This window comes from Polistes fuscatus, unplaced genomic scaffold (genome assembly GCF_010416935.1).
Source record: "Polistes fuscatus isolate 324 unplaced genomic scaffold, CU_Pfus_HIC Scaffold16, whole genome shotgun sequence".
Taxonomy (NCBI): domain Eukaryota; kingdom Metazoa; phylum Arthropoda; class Insecta; order Hymenoptera; family Vespidae; genus Polistes; species Polistes fuscatus.
Genome location: NW_025113064.1, coordinates 443169 through 462348, shown reverse-complemented (window position 1 = coordinate 462348; position 19180 = coordinate 443169). Strand labels below are relative to the sequence as shown.

The following is a 19180-nucleotide window of genomic DNA, read 5'->3' as shown; positions in this document are numbered from 1 at the left end:
GATAATTGTGCGGCCGATCGTTCGTTGATCATTTTCAGTAGGATAAATATACCTTACTCATATTTCATGCACCTAAAGTTACCTTAATCGACGCGTGATTTATGGGCAAAAATCATCAAGACTTTATTTACCCCCTCTCCACCCCTCACACTCTCCGCCCCCCCTGTTGAAAAGACCATAACCGGAGCTCGGCTTCTCTCTAACTCTCACGTCAGAAAGATAAGTTTTCATCGACTAAATACCTACCCTAGCCTAACGACTTATTACGTTAAAGGTGTTCTATAGATATATAGGATACTGGAAATCGTTCGAGCGTGCAAAGACCACTAACCTGTCTTTGAAGGATTCATTATAGGCGTACTCTTCGCTATGTCGGTTCAGTCAATCTTAAATATTGCTCATTCGTTTCTCGTATTTGCATTTAATTCATTTATTTATAATCAACATTTTCATCGATATTCATATGAAAATTACTTTTTTTTTAATTTACTAGCCCTTATTTCATAAAAAGTTATCAATAGTAAGGTAAAATGATTAATTGTACAAAAAGAATATTTTTCCCAAACCTAATTTTAGCCATAACTTTAGTAAACAATTTTTCACTGAACATAGACCGATAAAATTAGTTGTTCAAAATTATCTGACAATGAGATTAAACTTAAATTAATTAGGATTAATGATCGGGGAATCAGATGTTATTAAAACAAAATATAGATGATAGGTAAAGCATTGAAACGAAAAATAATGAAGTAACATTTTCGTAGCAGACCACTTCATGACTAATCCAGCAACAAACATATCTGGATGTCGGCCCACAATTTAGTGCAACGCGTCCGAATAGACGTTTATTATTGCCGGCCCCAAGGCAATGATGTTAGACCAACGTGAAATGAACGCACATTGCATCGAAGACTACTAGTATAGGTAGTAGAAACACAATTGATCTAAGCATACCAATGTACGGATGCGCTTGCCTTCAAGAGCAACGCACGGACGAGATTACGGTAATAAAGATAGTTGGTACCGGTCCAAGTCAGTTTATCGTAGGATTTTGTTTCTTGTTCTAACGCCAACCATTCGCTGAATTCGTCGTCTTATTCCTCCCACTCTTCCTATTCCTATACTCCCACTCCTACTACTCTTCTCCCCTCTCCCATTTCTTCATCGTAGTTGTCCTCATCGAAGACAACAATTTCTACTTGCATATGTTTCTTTTCTAATTCGAACGAATATATCATAAGTTATGTAATTTCTATTGATTTTAGGTATCACATTTTTTTCTAATGCCACGTGTGTGATAAGAATTTGATCAGAAACTTCGCGTCTATAATTTTACTTATTTATTAGATAACGTTAATATAATATTTAATAGAATGAAATTAATTTTATTTTTCAAGTGAGACAATTATAAATGAGTATTTGATTAACAGTTTGAGTATTTTCGTTGAATAATAATATTTTAAATTACTCATAAACTTGTGTAGAGAAACTATGAAATTGATCAGAAAACTTGTTATGCAATCGGTTGCCACGATCAAATAATTTCAGCAACAGTAGATTACCCTAAATCGATAAACCATATGATAAGAACTTAGAAGACAAAAGATCGCTGACCCGTTTCGCAGTTGGCGTCGTGAAACCTTCGCTAGTGTTTTTTTAATTGGTCTCTCACTTTATTCGAACAATAAGACGGTCGATTCGTTGCGTACCGATTCTCGAGTACGTATTTCTTTTTATTAGATACAGTAATAAGAAAAACGACGAGGAGTTGTGGAGGGTAAAGGGGATAGAAGAGAGGATTTCAGGTGTAAATGATGGAAAAAAAAGAAAAGAAAGACGACTACGACGCGTACGCAAAAGATGAGGACGAGTTTCCACGCGTATCTACGCGATTCTAAATAAAAAAAAAAAAAGAAGAAAGAAAAGACAATGGCTACCATTGGTGCAGCTCGAACCAACTAACTGGTAGCAACAACAACGTAATATAATAGTATCGTTCGGATGGGACGACGCAACCGGTAACAACGTCTACGCAATAATCGGCGTTGTGTTTCTTAACAGTCGGTTCGGTTGCTTAGGGAATTCTCACGAAATCGTTCCAGATTTTGTAATCGGCCATTGTCGACGAACCGACTCGAAGTAAATGGCGACACACTACTACTCGATCTATTGTACTACGCGCGACCACGATTTCTCGTTGATCTAATCATCGATGCTCGAAAGAAACCCAAGATAGAAACTTCAACATTACCATCATCACTACCAACAACAACAACACCTAAATCTTATCGTTTTGATGAACAAACTTTCTCTACTTCATTTTTTTTTAGGTTATAATTTGGATACAATGTTTTATTCTTGTATTAATTTAGATCTTTCTTTACCGATTGTTGAATAATTGTTTTAGAATTTTTCTTTATAGAGAATTCATAAATTCTGATCATTTCTATGAGTAAACTCTTTCTTTACTTTATTTTTTTAGATTATAAATTGGGTATAATATTTTATTTTTATATCAATTTGGATCTTCCTTTACCGATTGTTGTTTAATTGTTTTAGAATTTTTGTTGATAGAAAGTAGGTTAGAGAAAAATGATGAGATAGAAAAAAGAGAGAGAGAGAGAGAGAGAGACAAAAAATCAGAGCGGAAATGGTTAATTACGCGAACCGCCTGTAAACCGTCCGAAGTTGTATTCGCGCGAAGCAGAGATACTAGACGATAATTAGTTGTGTTCATCGTACGTTACAATCGTTACCAGGCGTTAGATCGCTAGACGTTAGATCGAGATCTAACTTCTTCACGACTATAACGTTAACTTTGCCTTCTTCTAATTTCTTTATTACCTTCTTCTACTTCTACTTCTTCTTTTTTATCGTCTCTCTCTCTCTTTCTCTCTCTCTCTCTCTCTCTCTGTGTCTCTCTGACTCTCTCAGTTTCTATCTATTTATCTGTTTTTATCTTCATCTGTATTTCACTTCGAAGTTTCATGAAGATTCTCACTCGAGAAAATGCCGCTGGATATATCTCGAGTCGGATATACAATTGTGGAAGCACACCTAACTAAATTCGCACGCTTTTCTTTCCATCGTTTCTCATGCTTTTACGTTCGATAAACTTCGTTTTGTATAATAAATATAATATCATTATTAATTCTCTCTCATTATTATTATTATTATTATTATTATTCTTTTTATCAATAGTAATAAACGAGCCGTTTGTTTCAACAGTGACCTAAGTCTAATTGTCAGTTGTTCATTGTTCATTGTAAAAATGTGTAACACCTTACGAGTTAGCTGAAAAAAAAAAAAAATCTAATGGACTTATGTAAAGTTTCCAAATGTGGTAGAATAAAATTTAACTTTGAACAATCTACCAGGTGTGATACTTTTTTAAATAATTAATACGATTTGAAAATATATCTGACATTTGTTTTGAATTTTAATTTCTATAAAAAGATTGGTTTGTGAATTTATGTATTCATGTTTGAAGTTATACTTCTTTTGCGTACCAAAACATTTCTTTCCGGAGTCAATACACCTTACTACATTCCGTATTTGTTTGTGATGTATACTTTCTTTTAGATACATTTTTATAACGATAGTAATAGGCATTACACTTCTCTGCATTAGTTTTAGAAATTTTTGAAACTAAACAGAAATTTAAATGTATACCGATACTGGTCAAAAAGAAGAAAAAGAGGTTATAGAATAATAAGAATTATTGTAGAAAATAATTTATAAATAACTAAGATGCATTCTGTTTTCAATCCTTTTTATAAAATATTAATGCACATGGTTTCTTCGCAGTGTGAGTAATAAGAAGACGGTGTCTTCCAAAATCTTCCATGATTTCAGTGTCATCGGCTTCTTCTTATCGTTGTAAAAAATAATGCGCTCTCTCTTACCGTAAAGTGATTGACCACCTATGCGAAGAGAATAAGATTTCTAATGTTTAGAATAAACATTTCTTAAATAAATTACAATATTTGTTTCTTTTAGAAGCATAAATATTATTTTACCTTTTAACAGATTCATGTCTTACTCATTCCTTGTAACTGCAGCTGCATTCTATTCGCATAGTAATTACATGGAATCTCTACGAAGGAGACATTAGTTAAAAGAAATCTTTATATCGTTAACCCCAATTGGAAAATGAAATTTAAATGCAAAGATCTGATGCAGAAATAAAGTTTTTTGCTTGGGTGTGTTACGGTCTTTGATAAAAATAAAAAATGTAGAGCCGCATACTTAGAAAAAACAATTTAAGAATGAAGTTCATTGATGAAATATAAAAAATATAAAAAAATATAAAAAAGAGAAGAAAAGTAAAAGAAAATTAATTTAAAATGAAAACGACGACTTCCAAAATCTTTAATGATTTTTGTGTCGTCGGCTTCTTCTTATCGTTGTTGAAATTAATGCGCTATCTCTTCAAGTAAAATAATTGATAACCTATGCGAAGAGAATAAGTTTTCTAATGCTTTGAATAAATATTTTTTAAAAGAATTATAATATTTGTTTCTTTTAGAAGCAAGATTATTATTTTAACTTCTTAACAGATTCATGTATTGTTTATTCTTCGTAACCGCAAATGCATTCTATTCGCATAGTAATTAACTTGAAATCTCTAAAAAAGTTACATTAGTTGAAAGAAATCTTTCAACGCATCGTAATATACACGTATAATATATACGCATCTTAAATACAATCTTCAGGATGTAGATTTTAGTCGGTGCACACGCATCGTAAAAATTCACTCTTATTATTTTTTCCCAAACGCATCAAAAGAAGTATAACTTCAAAAATTCATTTCTATATTTCACATAGAGTAATGATCTTGGAAATTGATAGGATTCTTAGGAGTCGTACGTTTAAGCATTAAAACGTATATCTATAGTTTCTTGCTAAGAGAAAATCATTGTATGGAGTAGTAGTACGTCGAGTAAGTTGGGTGCGAAGGATGGTAAGGGAAAATCGTTGGCATAAGTCGAAGTCTCCTGGCACGAATTCAAGCGTTGCGACAATGCTCGCTGTTAACGTACAGGGCATACACATACACACATACACGTACACGTATAAATACACCACATATGCATACATAGAAAGATGTCACGATCCGTTCGTTCCTACGATTCGAAATCCCACCCTTTCTTGAACCTCATTGATGTCGTCGTGTGCATCTCTTTCAAGGAACTTTTTTCTTCTGTTTTTTTGTTTTGTGTTTTTTTTTTTTTCTTATAGTCTGGACCACCAAGTTTCATGCGCATCGGTAACAACCGATTTTCTTTTACTAGTTTCTTCTAGCAGCATGATGTGAATCATTAATACTCCTTGCCAAAAGTAGTTTACTTACGTGTATTGTCATCTTAAAACTAGATAGTAAAGAAAAATTATCTTAGATATTATAATGTAATATTTTGTTCTTTTTTATTTTTATTAAATTCTCTCTTTGAAATTCTTGTTTGTTTATATATATATACCCTTGAAAGAAATCGTACAAGAATCTTAATTGAAAGTTTAGACGCTAGACTGTCTTGACGAAAAGTTTTTCAAACGATGTTACTACACTTTTCTTCGAATACTTTTACTTTAAATACACCAAATAGTTTCTTACCCCCAAATTCCCGTCAATATTCGTAGGAAAAATATAAAAACAATGTATATCATATTTTCTAATCGTTCAAAAAGTTCGTACCGATCTGTGTAACAAATTGCATCCGAAACGTTGTAGAAAATTCGTCGCTAACTTTATGTGGTCGAACTTAATAATAAATTCATCAAAATAAATAAAAAGTACATGGAGTTAAAAAATGTGAACCGAAGTAAAGTCAAAAACTTGGTCTTATATTTCTTAAACGAAGAAGAAGAAGAAGAAGAAGAAGAAAGAAGTAAGAATTAGTTTGTGAAGTTAGAGTGAAAGTCATGAAATATCTGTCTATGTTAGAGAGTATACATCGAGCCAAGGAAGAAAAGTCGACAGATTTTGATGGATCGTCTGCAATCATCCCCGAACACATAATTTCGAGCACGATTCACAAGCATAGATTGCTTTTGCTCGATGATCGTACCGGTAAATTCACGCCTCCTATGTGTTAAACCTTCTTCTCAGGCTCTCACACAAACTTAAATACAAATTTTCACCGATTCTAATTCTATCTCTTTCCATTTGAAGAGCCACGCGCGCTCATATACACACACACACACGCATAAATACTCACTTACACATTCTCTTGAAAAGGAATGCGAAATCACGCGGTAGGCGTCGAATTTGCACGACATAAACGTCGAGCATGCGGGAGCAATCAAACTCGTGATCGATGGCTCATTCGTCTGAATCTTGCGGCTGATTGGTCAATTAGACGGGAAACACGTAGGAGGACGACACTCTTGGGTAGATAGGCAAGAGTGAAAACGGGTGGTAAAGGGGAGGAGGGTAAGGGTAAGGGTAAGGGGGCTACCAAAGAACCGCAAGGGCTAGGTACTGCCTGCCTGCCTGCCTGCCTACCGCCACTGTCAAGAGGATATTTTAATTATCGTCAGACGGGTTCCACGCATCCCGCCTTCGGCATTCGTTTCGGTCCTATTGATTCTTCTTCATATTAATTGCTTCCGCGTTTGATCGAACCTTGGATCGCCCAAAGGGATTTTCCTTGGATTTAGACCTATCTATCAACTATACTTTCTGGTCTGTTTCAACGAATTTTTTGTATCCCCTTCTCACGTTCGTAAATCAAAGACTATATTATCGGAATGAAAAATTACACAATGTCGGATTACAATTTTAATGATTTAGGATGTTGTTTACGACAACGATAAACGATCAATTTTATAGTATTTAAAATACTATGAGGTAGATCTAATGGGAAAAGATCCCCATTTGGTTGACCCTAGGTGGGAAGACAATATTAGAATAAAGATCCTAACAGGGACGTGATTATTGGCGTGATTTGATATTTGCTGTAAAAAACTTTCGAGTTTCTAACGCCAATTAATATTAATAATAATAATAATAGTAATACGTATGTGTATATATATTTGATATTTGTTTACTGTTATATAAGATTGTTTATATATTTATCTATGTATAATTGTATTTTTTATAAATCCCTAAGATGAAACCGAGTAAGAACAAACCACAAGTTGTGCCTCACCCGTAGAGTATGTTTCAGGCAAGGAGCAGGGAATGCCACCTTTCACGCGTGGACCACAGGAAAGTGGTCCGCCGGAAATGAGCGATGAGAGGTTGGCCCATATCCTCTCGGAATCTGGTCACCTACAAATGAGAGGCGAGCATGAGGTCTCGAACGATGCGGACAGTAAGAGTCCGAGCAGGATTGGCTGTCCGAGTCCGTTTAGTAAGGACAGACTCGAGAGTCAAAATAGGAGACTGAAGAAGTACGAAAACGATGACATTCCCCCGGAAAAGGTAGTCAGGATTTATCACGAAGAGTTAACTAAGCTCATGGGAAGGAGAGTTGAGGATCGACGTGGACCACTAGAATTTCCTCCTAGGTAAGATTCCCTGATTGGTTCGTCCAATAATACTCTTCTCTCAATTGGATGATTTTTTACCTGAGGAACCCGATTTGTTCATCCCATAATACTCTCTACTCTCAATGGATGATTTTTACTCATTCAGTGTATTCTATCTATCTCTATGTCTGTCTATCTATGCCTCTCTCTCTTTTTTTTCTAAGTCATTCGCGTACTTGGCCGATTTTCCGATTGATTATTAATGAGGACAGCACACGACCTCGATTGATCGTAGCGCGGTGTTACCGCATTTTTTCAGCGGTACCCAAGGGCTCCAAGGTATAGAAAGAACACAGGAAGATATCCGATTGGCATTGGATGCTTATCATCGAGAACTACAAAAGTTGAATGCCGGATCTGGACAAAATTCAGCGCTCACCGGTTTGCCAGGATTACCTGGATTACCTGGCTTGTTAGCCCTGCAACAACAAGCTCTTCAACAACATCACTTGGCGACTAACGGCGGTGGTGTACAAGATTTGAGCTTAGGAAAAATGGATATAAGGAATAAAATGATAAACGGTGTTACCGAGGAAGAGAAAGAAAAAATGGAAGAAGCTATGAGACACGCTGGTAGTGCGTTCTCATTGGTCAGGCCTAAACAAGAAACAACGGGAGCTCAATCTACACCTGGCGGTTCCAGTGCGAGTTCACCGCTCGGTAATTCCATACTACCTCCAGCAATGACGCCCAGTGAAGATTTTTCTGGCGCTGCTGCGGCCAGTCCGTTACAAAGGATGGCCTCCATAACTAACAGCCTAATCAGCCAACCGTCCACTCCGACCCATCATGCTTCGAATCAAAGACCACTTAAAGCAGTTCTTCCTCCAATTACTCAACAACAATTCGACATGTACAATAATCTTAATACCGAAGATATTGTCAAGAGGGTGAGCAAAGTATCCAAAATTTTCTACAACATTTTGTTCAGCTTAATATAACGATATTTTTATTGCTTGAATTTATTTGTCACAGGTAAAGGAGCAATTGTCGCAGTATTCGATCTCTCAACGTTTGTTTGGTGAATCGGTTCTGGGTCTATCTCAGGGTTCCGTATCGGATCTTCTAGCACGTCCCAAACCTTGGCACATGTTGACGCAAAAAGGACGGGAACCATTCATCAGAATGAAAATGTTCCTCGAGGACGACAACGCGGTTCACAAACTGGTGGCAAGTCAATATAAAATCGCACCGGAGAAGCTGATGAGGACCGGCGGCTACGGCGGCCTGCCTCGTAAGTTTAACTCAGGTCAATATAGATGTTTTGTTACTTTACCTACAAACGTAGTTCGAGAGCTCCGTAATATCTCTATGTATGTGTGTGAGTGTGGGTATAAGCACGCCGTAAAAACAAAAAAATATATGTATGCAATCCGATAACGAATAGGTTATACGGTTATTTGTTGAAAGTAATGTTCAAGCATGTTTGTTCGTTTAGAAATAATTATTCCGTTGCGGAAAAATATGAGATTAGCGGGAGGAACAACACGTTAATAAATGTCGAATCGAGCTTTCGGACTATAAAACGATTAATTTTCAAACGACTAGAATGATTTTAATTTGTAATTACAGCATGCGGAACGCCTATGAAACCAATGCCGCCGACGAAGTTGGTTCAGGAACAATTGCAGAATGCGGCGAAAGCGCAAGCAGCAGCCCAGGCTGCGGCCCAAGCAGCGGCACAACATCAGCAAGAGAGTCAAATGCAGTTGGGTCCACCTCAACAGAGTCCGCAACTTCCGCAACATCCTCAGCCACCTTTGCCGATGATGTTGACCCCACCGGGTCCGCATCATCCGCACGCCCAACTCAGTATGCAAGAACTTCAGAAGAAACAACAGCAACAGCAACAGCAACAGATGACGTTGCACTCTCCGCATCATCAGATGACACCGTCACCGTTACGAGGACCTCATTTACACATATCTTCGAGCGTCTACGAGATGGCAGCGTTGACCCAAGATCTCGACACGCAAACTATCACGACTAAGATCAAGGAAGCCTTATTGGCTAACAACATTGGTCAAAAAATATTCGGAGAAGTTGTTTTAGGTTTATCGCAGGGCTCAGTTAGCGAATTGTTGAGCAAACCTAAACCGTGGCATATGTTGAGTATAAAAGGTCGTGAGCCATTCATCAGAATGCAAATGTGGTTGGCGGACGCGCACAACGTTGACAGATTGCAAGCTTTGAAGAACGAGCGAAGAGAGGCTAACAAAAGACGGCGCAGCAGTGGTCCAGGACACGACAACAGTTCGGATACGTCCAGCAACGATACCGCAGAATTCTATCACGCGGCATCGCCTGGTCCGGGCCCGGCATCCGCCAAGAAACAAAGAGTACTATTTTCGGAAGAACAAAAGGAAGCACTTAGGCTCGCGTTCGCGATGGATCCGTATCCGAATGTGAACACGATCGAATTTCTCGCGGGAGAATTAACTTTGTCCTCGAGAACGATAACCAATTGGTTTCACAATCATCGAATGAGATTGAAGCAACAAACGCCGCATGGTCAACCGGAACCACAATCTCCGAGGGAACCTGGTCAACCGTTCGATCGTGTTCAGTTCAGATTACTGTTGAATCAACGATTGGTAGAAATCCATAAGGAAAGGTTGGGTTTGGGTAACGTACCAATACCATATTCACCTTACTTCAACCCGAACTTAGCAGCGTTGGTTGGCAACGCGTTAAAAGAACAATGTTCCGGCCTAGATCTCTCAATGAGTGCGCTCAAGAGAGAACCTAATCAAGAATTCGAAGATGAGGACGTCGAAGATGCGATGAGCAATCTCGGTAGCGAAGATTCCGAAGGTTCTGCGGGTAGCATAAAAAGAGAACCGGCGGAAACACCAACGGCACCTACTACGGTTAGGTCTAACAGAAGAAAACCTGCGGCACCGCAGTGGGTCAATCCGGAATGGCAGGAACCAACGCGAACGGGAGACGAAGTCATCATTAATGGGGTTTGCGTTATGCAAACGGACGACTATGGTGTTAAAAGAGAAACGGAGGAAACCATTAGGGTTGAACCTACCCCGGTACAGGACAGATACGAGGAGGACGTTCAAAGTGATGTATCGTCGGTATCCGGTAACAATGGTCCGGACAGGGACAGTCCAATGCCCAGTCCAAAATCTGGACAAAATAGTCCAGTAACGTCACCTAGGTCACCCTCGCAAGTACAACAAACAGTACAACAACAATCGACGGATACGAGTCCCAAAGAAATAGTTAAGCACGAGCCCGAAGAAGCATGGGACTATTAAACCTAAAACGAACCTTGATAACGACCCGTTCAAGGTTAACCTAATCGATCTCTTATATATATATATATATCTATATATATGTACACAAGTCGATGATAATTATCGAACGATCAATTGGACTGTGTGTGTTGCGTTCGATAAAATCACGACGATGACTTAAAAAACAATGGACGATAAAAATCCACGATGAGTTTCGACCAAAAATCTTCAGAGTGGACTTTTCTGGTGGTATACGAACGAACGAACGAACGAAAAGATCTAAAATTCGTGTGTTTTGCGTTAGTGAGATAAAATAAAAGAACCCGATGGGCGACGAACTTTCGAAAACAAAAAAAAGAAAAAGAAAAAGGAAAAGAGAAAGAAAAAAAAATGAAAAGAAATCGATACCGAAACGTTTCTCCATTTTTTTTTCTTTCTTCTTTCTTTTTTTTTCTTCTTTTTTCTTTTCTTGCGTACATTTAAGATTAGGGATTACAAAATTTATTGATTACGCGACAATGATGTATGTTGAACTTATAAGAAGAAGAAGAAGAAAAAAAAAAGAATAGAAAAAACAAAGAAGGATAACGGATGCGATAGGAAGTTCTTGTTGTATCAAGAAACGAAAAAAAATAGTAATGGGGGATGATGATTATGATGATGATGATGATGATGATATGATGATGATGATGATGATGATGATGATGATGATGTGATGATGATAACGATAATGATTCGAAGAGAATAATAAGGGGAATTACGAGTGGGTGTGTGTGTGTGTGTGTGTGTGTGCGTGCGCGCGTGCTGGATAACCGAGAAAAAAGAAATTGACGAAAAACAGAGGATTTAAACAAAGGGAGCTTAATCAAAAAAAAAAAACAAAAACAAAAAACAAACGAAGAACTCGAACTCGAACTCGATCGTGTTTAGGTTCGCGCTAATAAAATATACTGGGACTCTCTTCAGGGTGAGAATAAAAATTAACTTTTACGTGAGGAGTAACAACAACAAAAATTAATAATAATTAATTCATAGTGATTGTGCGTGTTGTTATCGGAAGACTGTAAACGATGCGACTGGTTCGATTTTTATTTTATTTTATATATGTCTTTTTTTTATTATAATTATTAATAATATTAATATTATTATTATTATTATTACTATTATTATTATTATTTTTTTTTATTTCTATAGTTTTTCTTTTCTTCTTTCTTTCTTTTTTGGGGTTTTTGAATTTCGAAATAAAAATCGACCGATCGGTTGTAAAATTATTATCTCGAGATAATAAACAAATTATTTTTTCGTTTAAGGAACCCCGGCCACATTCGATTTCGTTTCAGAATTAAATATTACATGCTGATCGATTCTTAGCGTCATATTATTCATTACTATTAATATTACTATTATTATTATTATTAATATTATTATTATTATTATTATTACAATTATTATTATTATTATTACTATTACTATCGACAAAGAGAAGAAAAAAAATAGCCTAATTAATCCAAGGAAGGATTTTTTTTCTCCTTAATGAAAAAAAGAAAACAAATGAAACAAACAAACAAAAAGGATCGCGATGCGTTTTTAATGAATGACTTTATATTTTATTAAATAATTGATTAATTAATTAATTAATTATTTAATAATTTTCGAGAACGGACGAGGCCGGGATTCGCCTCAGTGCAATCTCCCAAGTTTAAAATAAAAAATAAACGAGACGTTTGTTAGATCGGATTATTATTATTATTAATATTATTATTATTATTATTAATATTATTATTATTATTATTATTATTATTATTATTATTATTATTATTATTATTATTAATTTTTAATGCTAAATTATGCAAAGAGAGAGAGAGAGAGAGAGAGAGAAAGTGAAAGAATGATGATGACGATGAAAACGATCAACGATTATTGCATAATTGTGATTCATGTTATTGTTTATACTCCTCTCCCTCTAAGCCCCCCTCCCCCAAAATCCTGTCCAAGGATTTAGAAATTAAGAAAAAAAAAGAAAAAACTGTTAACGCTATTACGTCCTTGTCTATCTTAATTACGCGTACCTTTTTGTTCGATTATTTCTTTTTTCTTTTTTTTTTTTTCTTTTTCTTCCCCCCTTTGTTTCTCGACTTTATATATATATATATTTCATTTATTATTATTATTATTAATTATTATGTTTTAATTAATAATTCTGTATTATTAAGTACTTCGCTTTTATCGTCTAATTTATATACAAATTTACGTGACAAGAGAAACACTTAAGACCAATGTTATTATTAATTATTAATTAATTATATAATACCTATTATTAAATAATATCACTGCTATTAATTATTAATTATTGATTATTATATAAACGGATTTATCGATATAGTTACGTCGATTATGCGAATGATAATGATGGTGACGATGATGATGATGATTATGATGGTGACGATGATGATCATGATCATCGATGATTTTCTTTTATTTTTTTTTTGTTCCGATTTAATTGTTCAGTACGATCGATGATAACATCGCGAAAATGGATTTAAGGATACCAAAAAAAAAAATACGGAAGAAAATGTTAGAATGGAAAATGAAAACTAAGTGATGAATTCTAATAATGCAAGGAATCGTTGTAAAAGATTATTCCTAATCGGGAAAATAATGATTATTGCATTAGTGTTTCATTCTATTCTTTTTTTCTTTTTTGTTGTCCCCTCCTCCTTCTTCTTCTTCTTCTTCGTCTTCTTCGTCTTCTTCTCTTCGTCTTCTTCTTCTTTTTTTTATTTTTGTGAAATCGTTGGCCGAAGTAAATAATGAACAAAAGATTAGATAAAAATGGACGAATATTTTTCTATTCGTCGTTATTGTATTATTAGGCTTACGTTATTGCTAATATTTTATATAAACAATTATTATTATTATTATTATTATTATTATTATTATTATTATATTTTTATTATTATTATTATTATTAATATTATTATTCTATTACTATTTTATTTGATCGAGTTATTATTGCGATAAACAATACGGCTTGTGAAGCCAATGTGATAGAGCTTATATGCGTTTTGAGATGAAACAAACAAACAAACAAACAAACAAACAAATAAATAAATAAAACAAAAAAGTAAAAAATAAAAAACGGGAGAAAAGAAAAAATAGTTATGGCGTGCAAATGAAAGAAAGAGCGAAAGAGAGAGGATGAACAAAATTAGTATGAAAGATAAAGTGAATGAATGAATGTACGAACGATTGTTAAATGCATGTGAGATGCAAAGCATTAAAATAATAAATAGAATGGAAAAAAGAAAAAAAGAAAGAGGGAAAGAGAGAGAGAGAATTGGAACGATTAGCGTGATTTCTTAAAAGCTCACATATTATAATATGTAAATAATTGTACAAAGATTTAAGAGAGAGAAAGAGAGAGAGAGAGAGAGAAAGCGATAGAAGGAAAACGAAACAACAACTCGAGATACGAAAAACAAAAAAAAAAATTACACACCATACATACACACAGGACACATACATTCATACATACGCGCGTGCGTGCGTGCGAGCGAGGGTGAAAATGAACGGAAAAAAAATAGAAGAAAAAAAAGAAAAGAAAATAAGAAGCAAACGAAACGAACCGCATATACATCTTGTATATTATAATTACATTTAATTAGAAAACGAATAAAACGAAATACATAAACGCAAATACACACGTACACGCGCACACATCTTAACTTTCTCATAGTATACCAAGTATATTCGAGAATAAAAAATAATAAATAAGAACTGGGCAAGAAAATTGATTGATTTTTAAAATGATCGCGATGAGATAATCGCGTGAGGAAATATTTTACAATTAGGTTAGGATTAATAACGGAATGTCGAATTTTTCTTTACGAATTATATCAATAAATAAATAAATAAATAAATGAATAAATGAATAAATAGAAAAAATAGAAATTAAAAAAAAAAGACAAAAGTGGGGGTTGCAAATGAAAAACTGAACGAAGTAATTTCTCGAATTAAATTCAACATAATCCAACGAATAAGAAAAACTCGACGTTCGGTTGTTTCTTTTAATTTTCAAAATGGCGCCCGTCTGTTTGACAAAAGTCTGAAAGAAATGGAGCGATAGATTCGAAGCAAAGTAATCGATTGTTTTATATAAGAAATATCCTCAAATAGAAAAGAAAAATTCTTTATAAGTTGCGTATGTGTGAGAACGAAAGTAATTCGATCGAAATGATTAAAAGAGAGAAAGAAAGAGAGAGAGAGAGAGAGAGATAGCATGATTGCGATATAATGTCCAGTAATCTGAGAAAGACAAATAATGAAAATTATCCTCGATATTGCGAATCAAACTATTGTAGTAATTATACCAGATTAAATTTAAATCTTTTCAATTTAAATTCTAGTCCGCAAATGAACGAAAATAAAAATTAATAAAAAAGGAATATACGAAAATGATTGAAAAAGAAATTAAACGACGACCAATAGGAAAATGATTAACATAATCGTAAAAAAAAACGGTTATCAGTTTGTTTCTTAAGAGAAAGATTCGATTGATTGATTAAAAAATTTTAAGGAAAAGGAAATAAATGCGATAAAGAATGAAAGAAAGAAAGAGAGAGAGAGAGAGAGAGAAGAAGAGATGATCGAAAAGAGAAGGAAAGAAAAAGTAACATGGCCAATAAATTCGAATAAAAATTCAATTAAATTTCTTTTGTATAAATTAATAATAATAATAATAATATTATGTAAAAATGATTACGATAATCGTTCATTATTTTGTTAATCAAAAAAGAAATACAAAACGTATCAACAAATGCATACGATCTGAACATACCAATGGAAAAAGTATAAATTATTTCAATATGATCATGTATGATTTTAGCCCTTTGACTGCAAACCTAACCTTTTTAGAGAAGAGATTACGTTATTTTATAGTCAAATGGTTAAAGAAATGAAACCTTCTTCTTTCGATATCTCGATCGTTCGATTGATCTCGTCCGGAAAAAAGGATATCGATCGCAACTCTCCCTTTATTATTATTTTGTTTTCTTTTTTAATATTTTTAAACGAAATATAAACAATTTTTCCTTTTTTTTTTATTATTTCATTTCAATTTTCTCGTCCCCGATCGAACGAGCATACATACAAACATATAAATATATTTAAACAAAATAAAATGCGCACACACATACACATACACACATACACACAGAGACAGACACATTTAAATCGAGACAAATCCCACATAAGCGCAAAGAAGAAGCGCGCAAGGAAACGGAAATGAAAGGAGGGAGAAATGGTTTAAAATAAAAAATAAAATAAAGAAAATCTAAATTAGGCTCTTGTAGATATTGTAATAGAATTCTATGATAGATAATCGATAGCTTTAATTATTTAAAGAAAAAAAAAAAAAGAAAATAATCGGTAAACAACTTTTTATCATCTCGAGAGTATGCGGTCGATGAATTTCGAGAAAGAAATTAATTGATAGATATAAAAAAAAGTGGTAGAAGAATAAGAAGAAGAAGAAGAAGAAAAAGAAAATGAAAGAGAAGAAGAAAAAACAAGCATAGTAGTTGCGAAAAAGAATGGACGAAAATTGAGAAAGGAAAATTGGTTAAAGAAATTAATAGAAAAGAAAAATGCTAAATGGAACACGAATGAAATACGGTGAAAAAAAAAATAATAATAATAATAATGAAATAACGATATGGTTAAATGTATAAAATAAAAAAAAAAATTGAAAAAAAAAGTATATAAATAAAACGGCGCGCGTGAGCTTCTTCGTGATGATGCGTTTTAATATGCGGAAACAATATAATAATATGCGAGAGGTGGTTCGAAACGAGAAAAAGATAAAAATTAAATAAATAAATAGCGTTTTATTGAAATATAAAAAAAAGAAATATGAAAAGGGGAAAAAAATAATGAAAGAAAGGAATGAAGTGTTAGTAGGAAATGGAAAAAGTAAAGATGGAAGGATAAGAAGTGTAAGAGAAAGATGATGAAAATAAAGAATCGAAGAAGAAGAAGAAGAAAGAGGAGAAAGAGAAAGAGAGGGAAAAGGAGAAGGAGGAGGAGAATGAGGGAGGAGGAGGAGTAGAAGAGAGGAGGAGGAGGAAAAATCATATCGTAAACCTAATAATGAATATTTTACAAAAAAAGGTAAACTGTAGATAGATATTCGAAAAAGTTATTATTCGAGATTCCAACCACCCTTGATTAAACCCTATCCCCCACCCCCGCCTTGCCCCGCCCCACCCCAACGCCCCGAGTCCTTGAATTTCCCATCCGTTCTCTTAACAAGAAACAACAACAACAAAAAAATTAAAATAATACAAAAAAAAAAACAATTATACAAACCGGAAACGTGAGAAAGAGAGCGAGAGTGTGTGTGATAATGTGCGTATGTATGTGTGAGATAGAAAAAGAGAGAGAGAGAGAGAGAGAGAGTGGGGAGAGAAAAAATGAGAGTGAGAGCGAGAATGAAAATGATAGGGAAAGAAAGAAAAAGTGAAATAAATACCCACCAGCACCCTCCCTCCCCGTTAAAACGATGAGGAGAGCGCGCATATGCGGGGCGTATACAAAATGTATATATATGCGCGGGCACACGATCAAAAAAAAAAAAAAGAACGAAGAAAAATAAGAGGACACGAAGAAGAAGGACACACTGTCATCCAGTAGTGAAAATAATGTATTAAAAAAGTGACACACACACACACACACACACATGTATACACATATACACGCATAAACACATACGATTAAACACACGCCTCCGTGTATTCACACACGGTATAAGCGAAGAGGAAGAAGAGAACAAAAAATATAAACATATTAACAAATATTCATAATGCTGAATGCAAGTACGAGTATGGTACTTCGAAAATGAATGCGTTAACTTGAAATTACATATACGTATACACAAAATATACGTAAAACGAATACATATTATACGAATACACATACATACATAAAACACACACACACGAACACGTAAACACAAGGGTTTACCTTAAAAAAATAATAGTCTATTGATTTGTATTTCATTTTGAACTTGTATTATAGCTTAAAAGATTATCCTGTACATTGCATAAACAACACGAGCACTATTGTTTTAAATTGTACGTTTATGATTATTATACGAAGATAAAAAAGAAAAATAAATAAGGTATACAAAATATTGAAGATATATGAGAGATTTATTGATAACATTTTTTATTTTATATTGAATTTCCTCAGTTATTACCCCATATATGCGTAATTGTGTATTTAAGTCCATTGTAAAATAACTATTGTCTTCCATTTTCATATTATCGAACTTATTTCTTTTCAAGTTATATCCTTATTATTATATAAAAAGTTTTTATGATAATCTTCGAGATAAAGTTCAAAATAAAGTATTCTTTTTATCGCATGCACAAATTAATTAAATAAATATATAAATTAATTTTATTAGAGGCGTATTTTATTTACTGCCACTAAGTGAGTTGATACCGTCAATAATAGAAAGAATTCATCATTACCGACTGAAGATAAGTAAGATCAAATGAATTAATCAGAGAATAAAGAAGTACATGGAAACTCACTAGTCAACTTTTTTACCTACCCAGATTCATCTTAGTTATTACCGTGACCACCAGTGGACGATAGTAGGTAATTAATACGATGACGGTACAGTCCTATCAAAAAATACAGTACTCATTTATTGTTATATATACATTGTAATAGAATTTAGAATAATTATATTTAAATGTTATTCTATAAACATATGCGTGTGCCTTCAGAAATTTATTTATACATATATTTAAAAAAGTAGTCATTTAAAGCGTTCCATAAGAAGAAATTATATTTTTCATTATAAGGTAATTAGTTTCTGTAGATGAAATGGATAAAAGGAACAATGGAAAAAGGAAGAAGGATATGATATTAATTAAGGATTTAAAAGAAACTAATTACAATTATAATGTTTATGGTAAGCGGTCTTTGGCTAGATTTTACTTGCAATGGAATGTTTAACATATAAAATATGTTAAACATTATACTGAAAGTAAAATACCATTGCCCGGGTCTAACCACGAGGAGGTAACCGCTTCTGAAGACCCGGGATGTGCATCCTGAAGATGTCCCCATCCGAATTAAATGGAAACCAAAGAAAATTAAGACCTCGAGAACGTTTTTTAATGAGCCCCACTCTTAGGCCCCACCCTAAGAGTTTTATTCGGAAAATTCTTACAGTTACTATCGAAAATGAAGAGAAAAGTTTGAATACTGAATAAGAAAATGAAAACAAGAAATGCATCTGAATAAAATTCAAGTAGCATCGATGATTTTATTGAAAAGAAACACACTTTATTATAATTTCAATATATGCACATATGGAAATTACAAGT

At 33.9% G+C, this 19180-nt stretch overlaps 1 protein-coding gene across 1 annotated transcript in view; it reads left to right on the top strand.

Moving 5' to 3' along the window:
- Nucleotides 1-11095, top strand: part of LOC122514849 (homeobox protein cut-like) — a 154945-nt gene extending 143850 nt beyond the window's left edge. The window contains 4 exon segments of the mRNA XM_043631922.1: nt 7170-7512; nt 7769-8423; nt 8509-8782; nt 9106-11095. Coding sequence (XP_043487857.1) covers nt 7170-7512; nt 7769-8423; nt 8509-8782; nt 9106-10802 — 2969 coding nt within the window. The 3' untranslated portion in view covers nt 10803-11095.
- Nucleotides 11096-19180: the final 8085 nt, after the last annotated feature.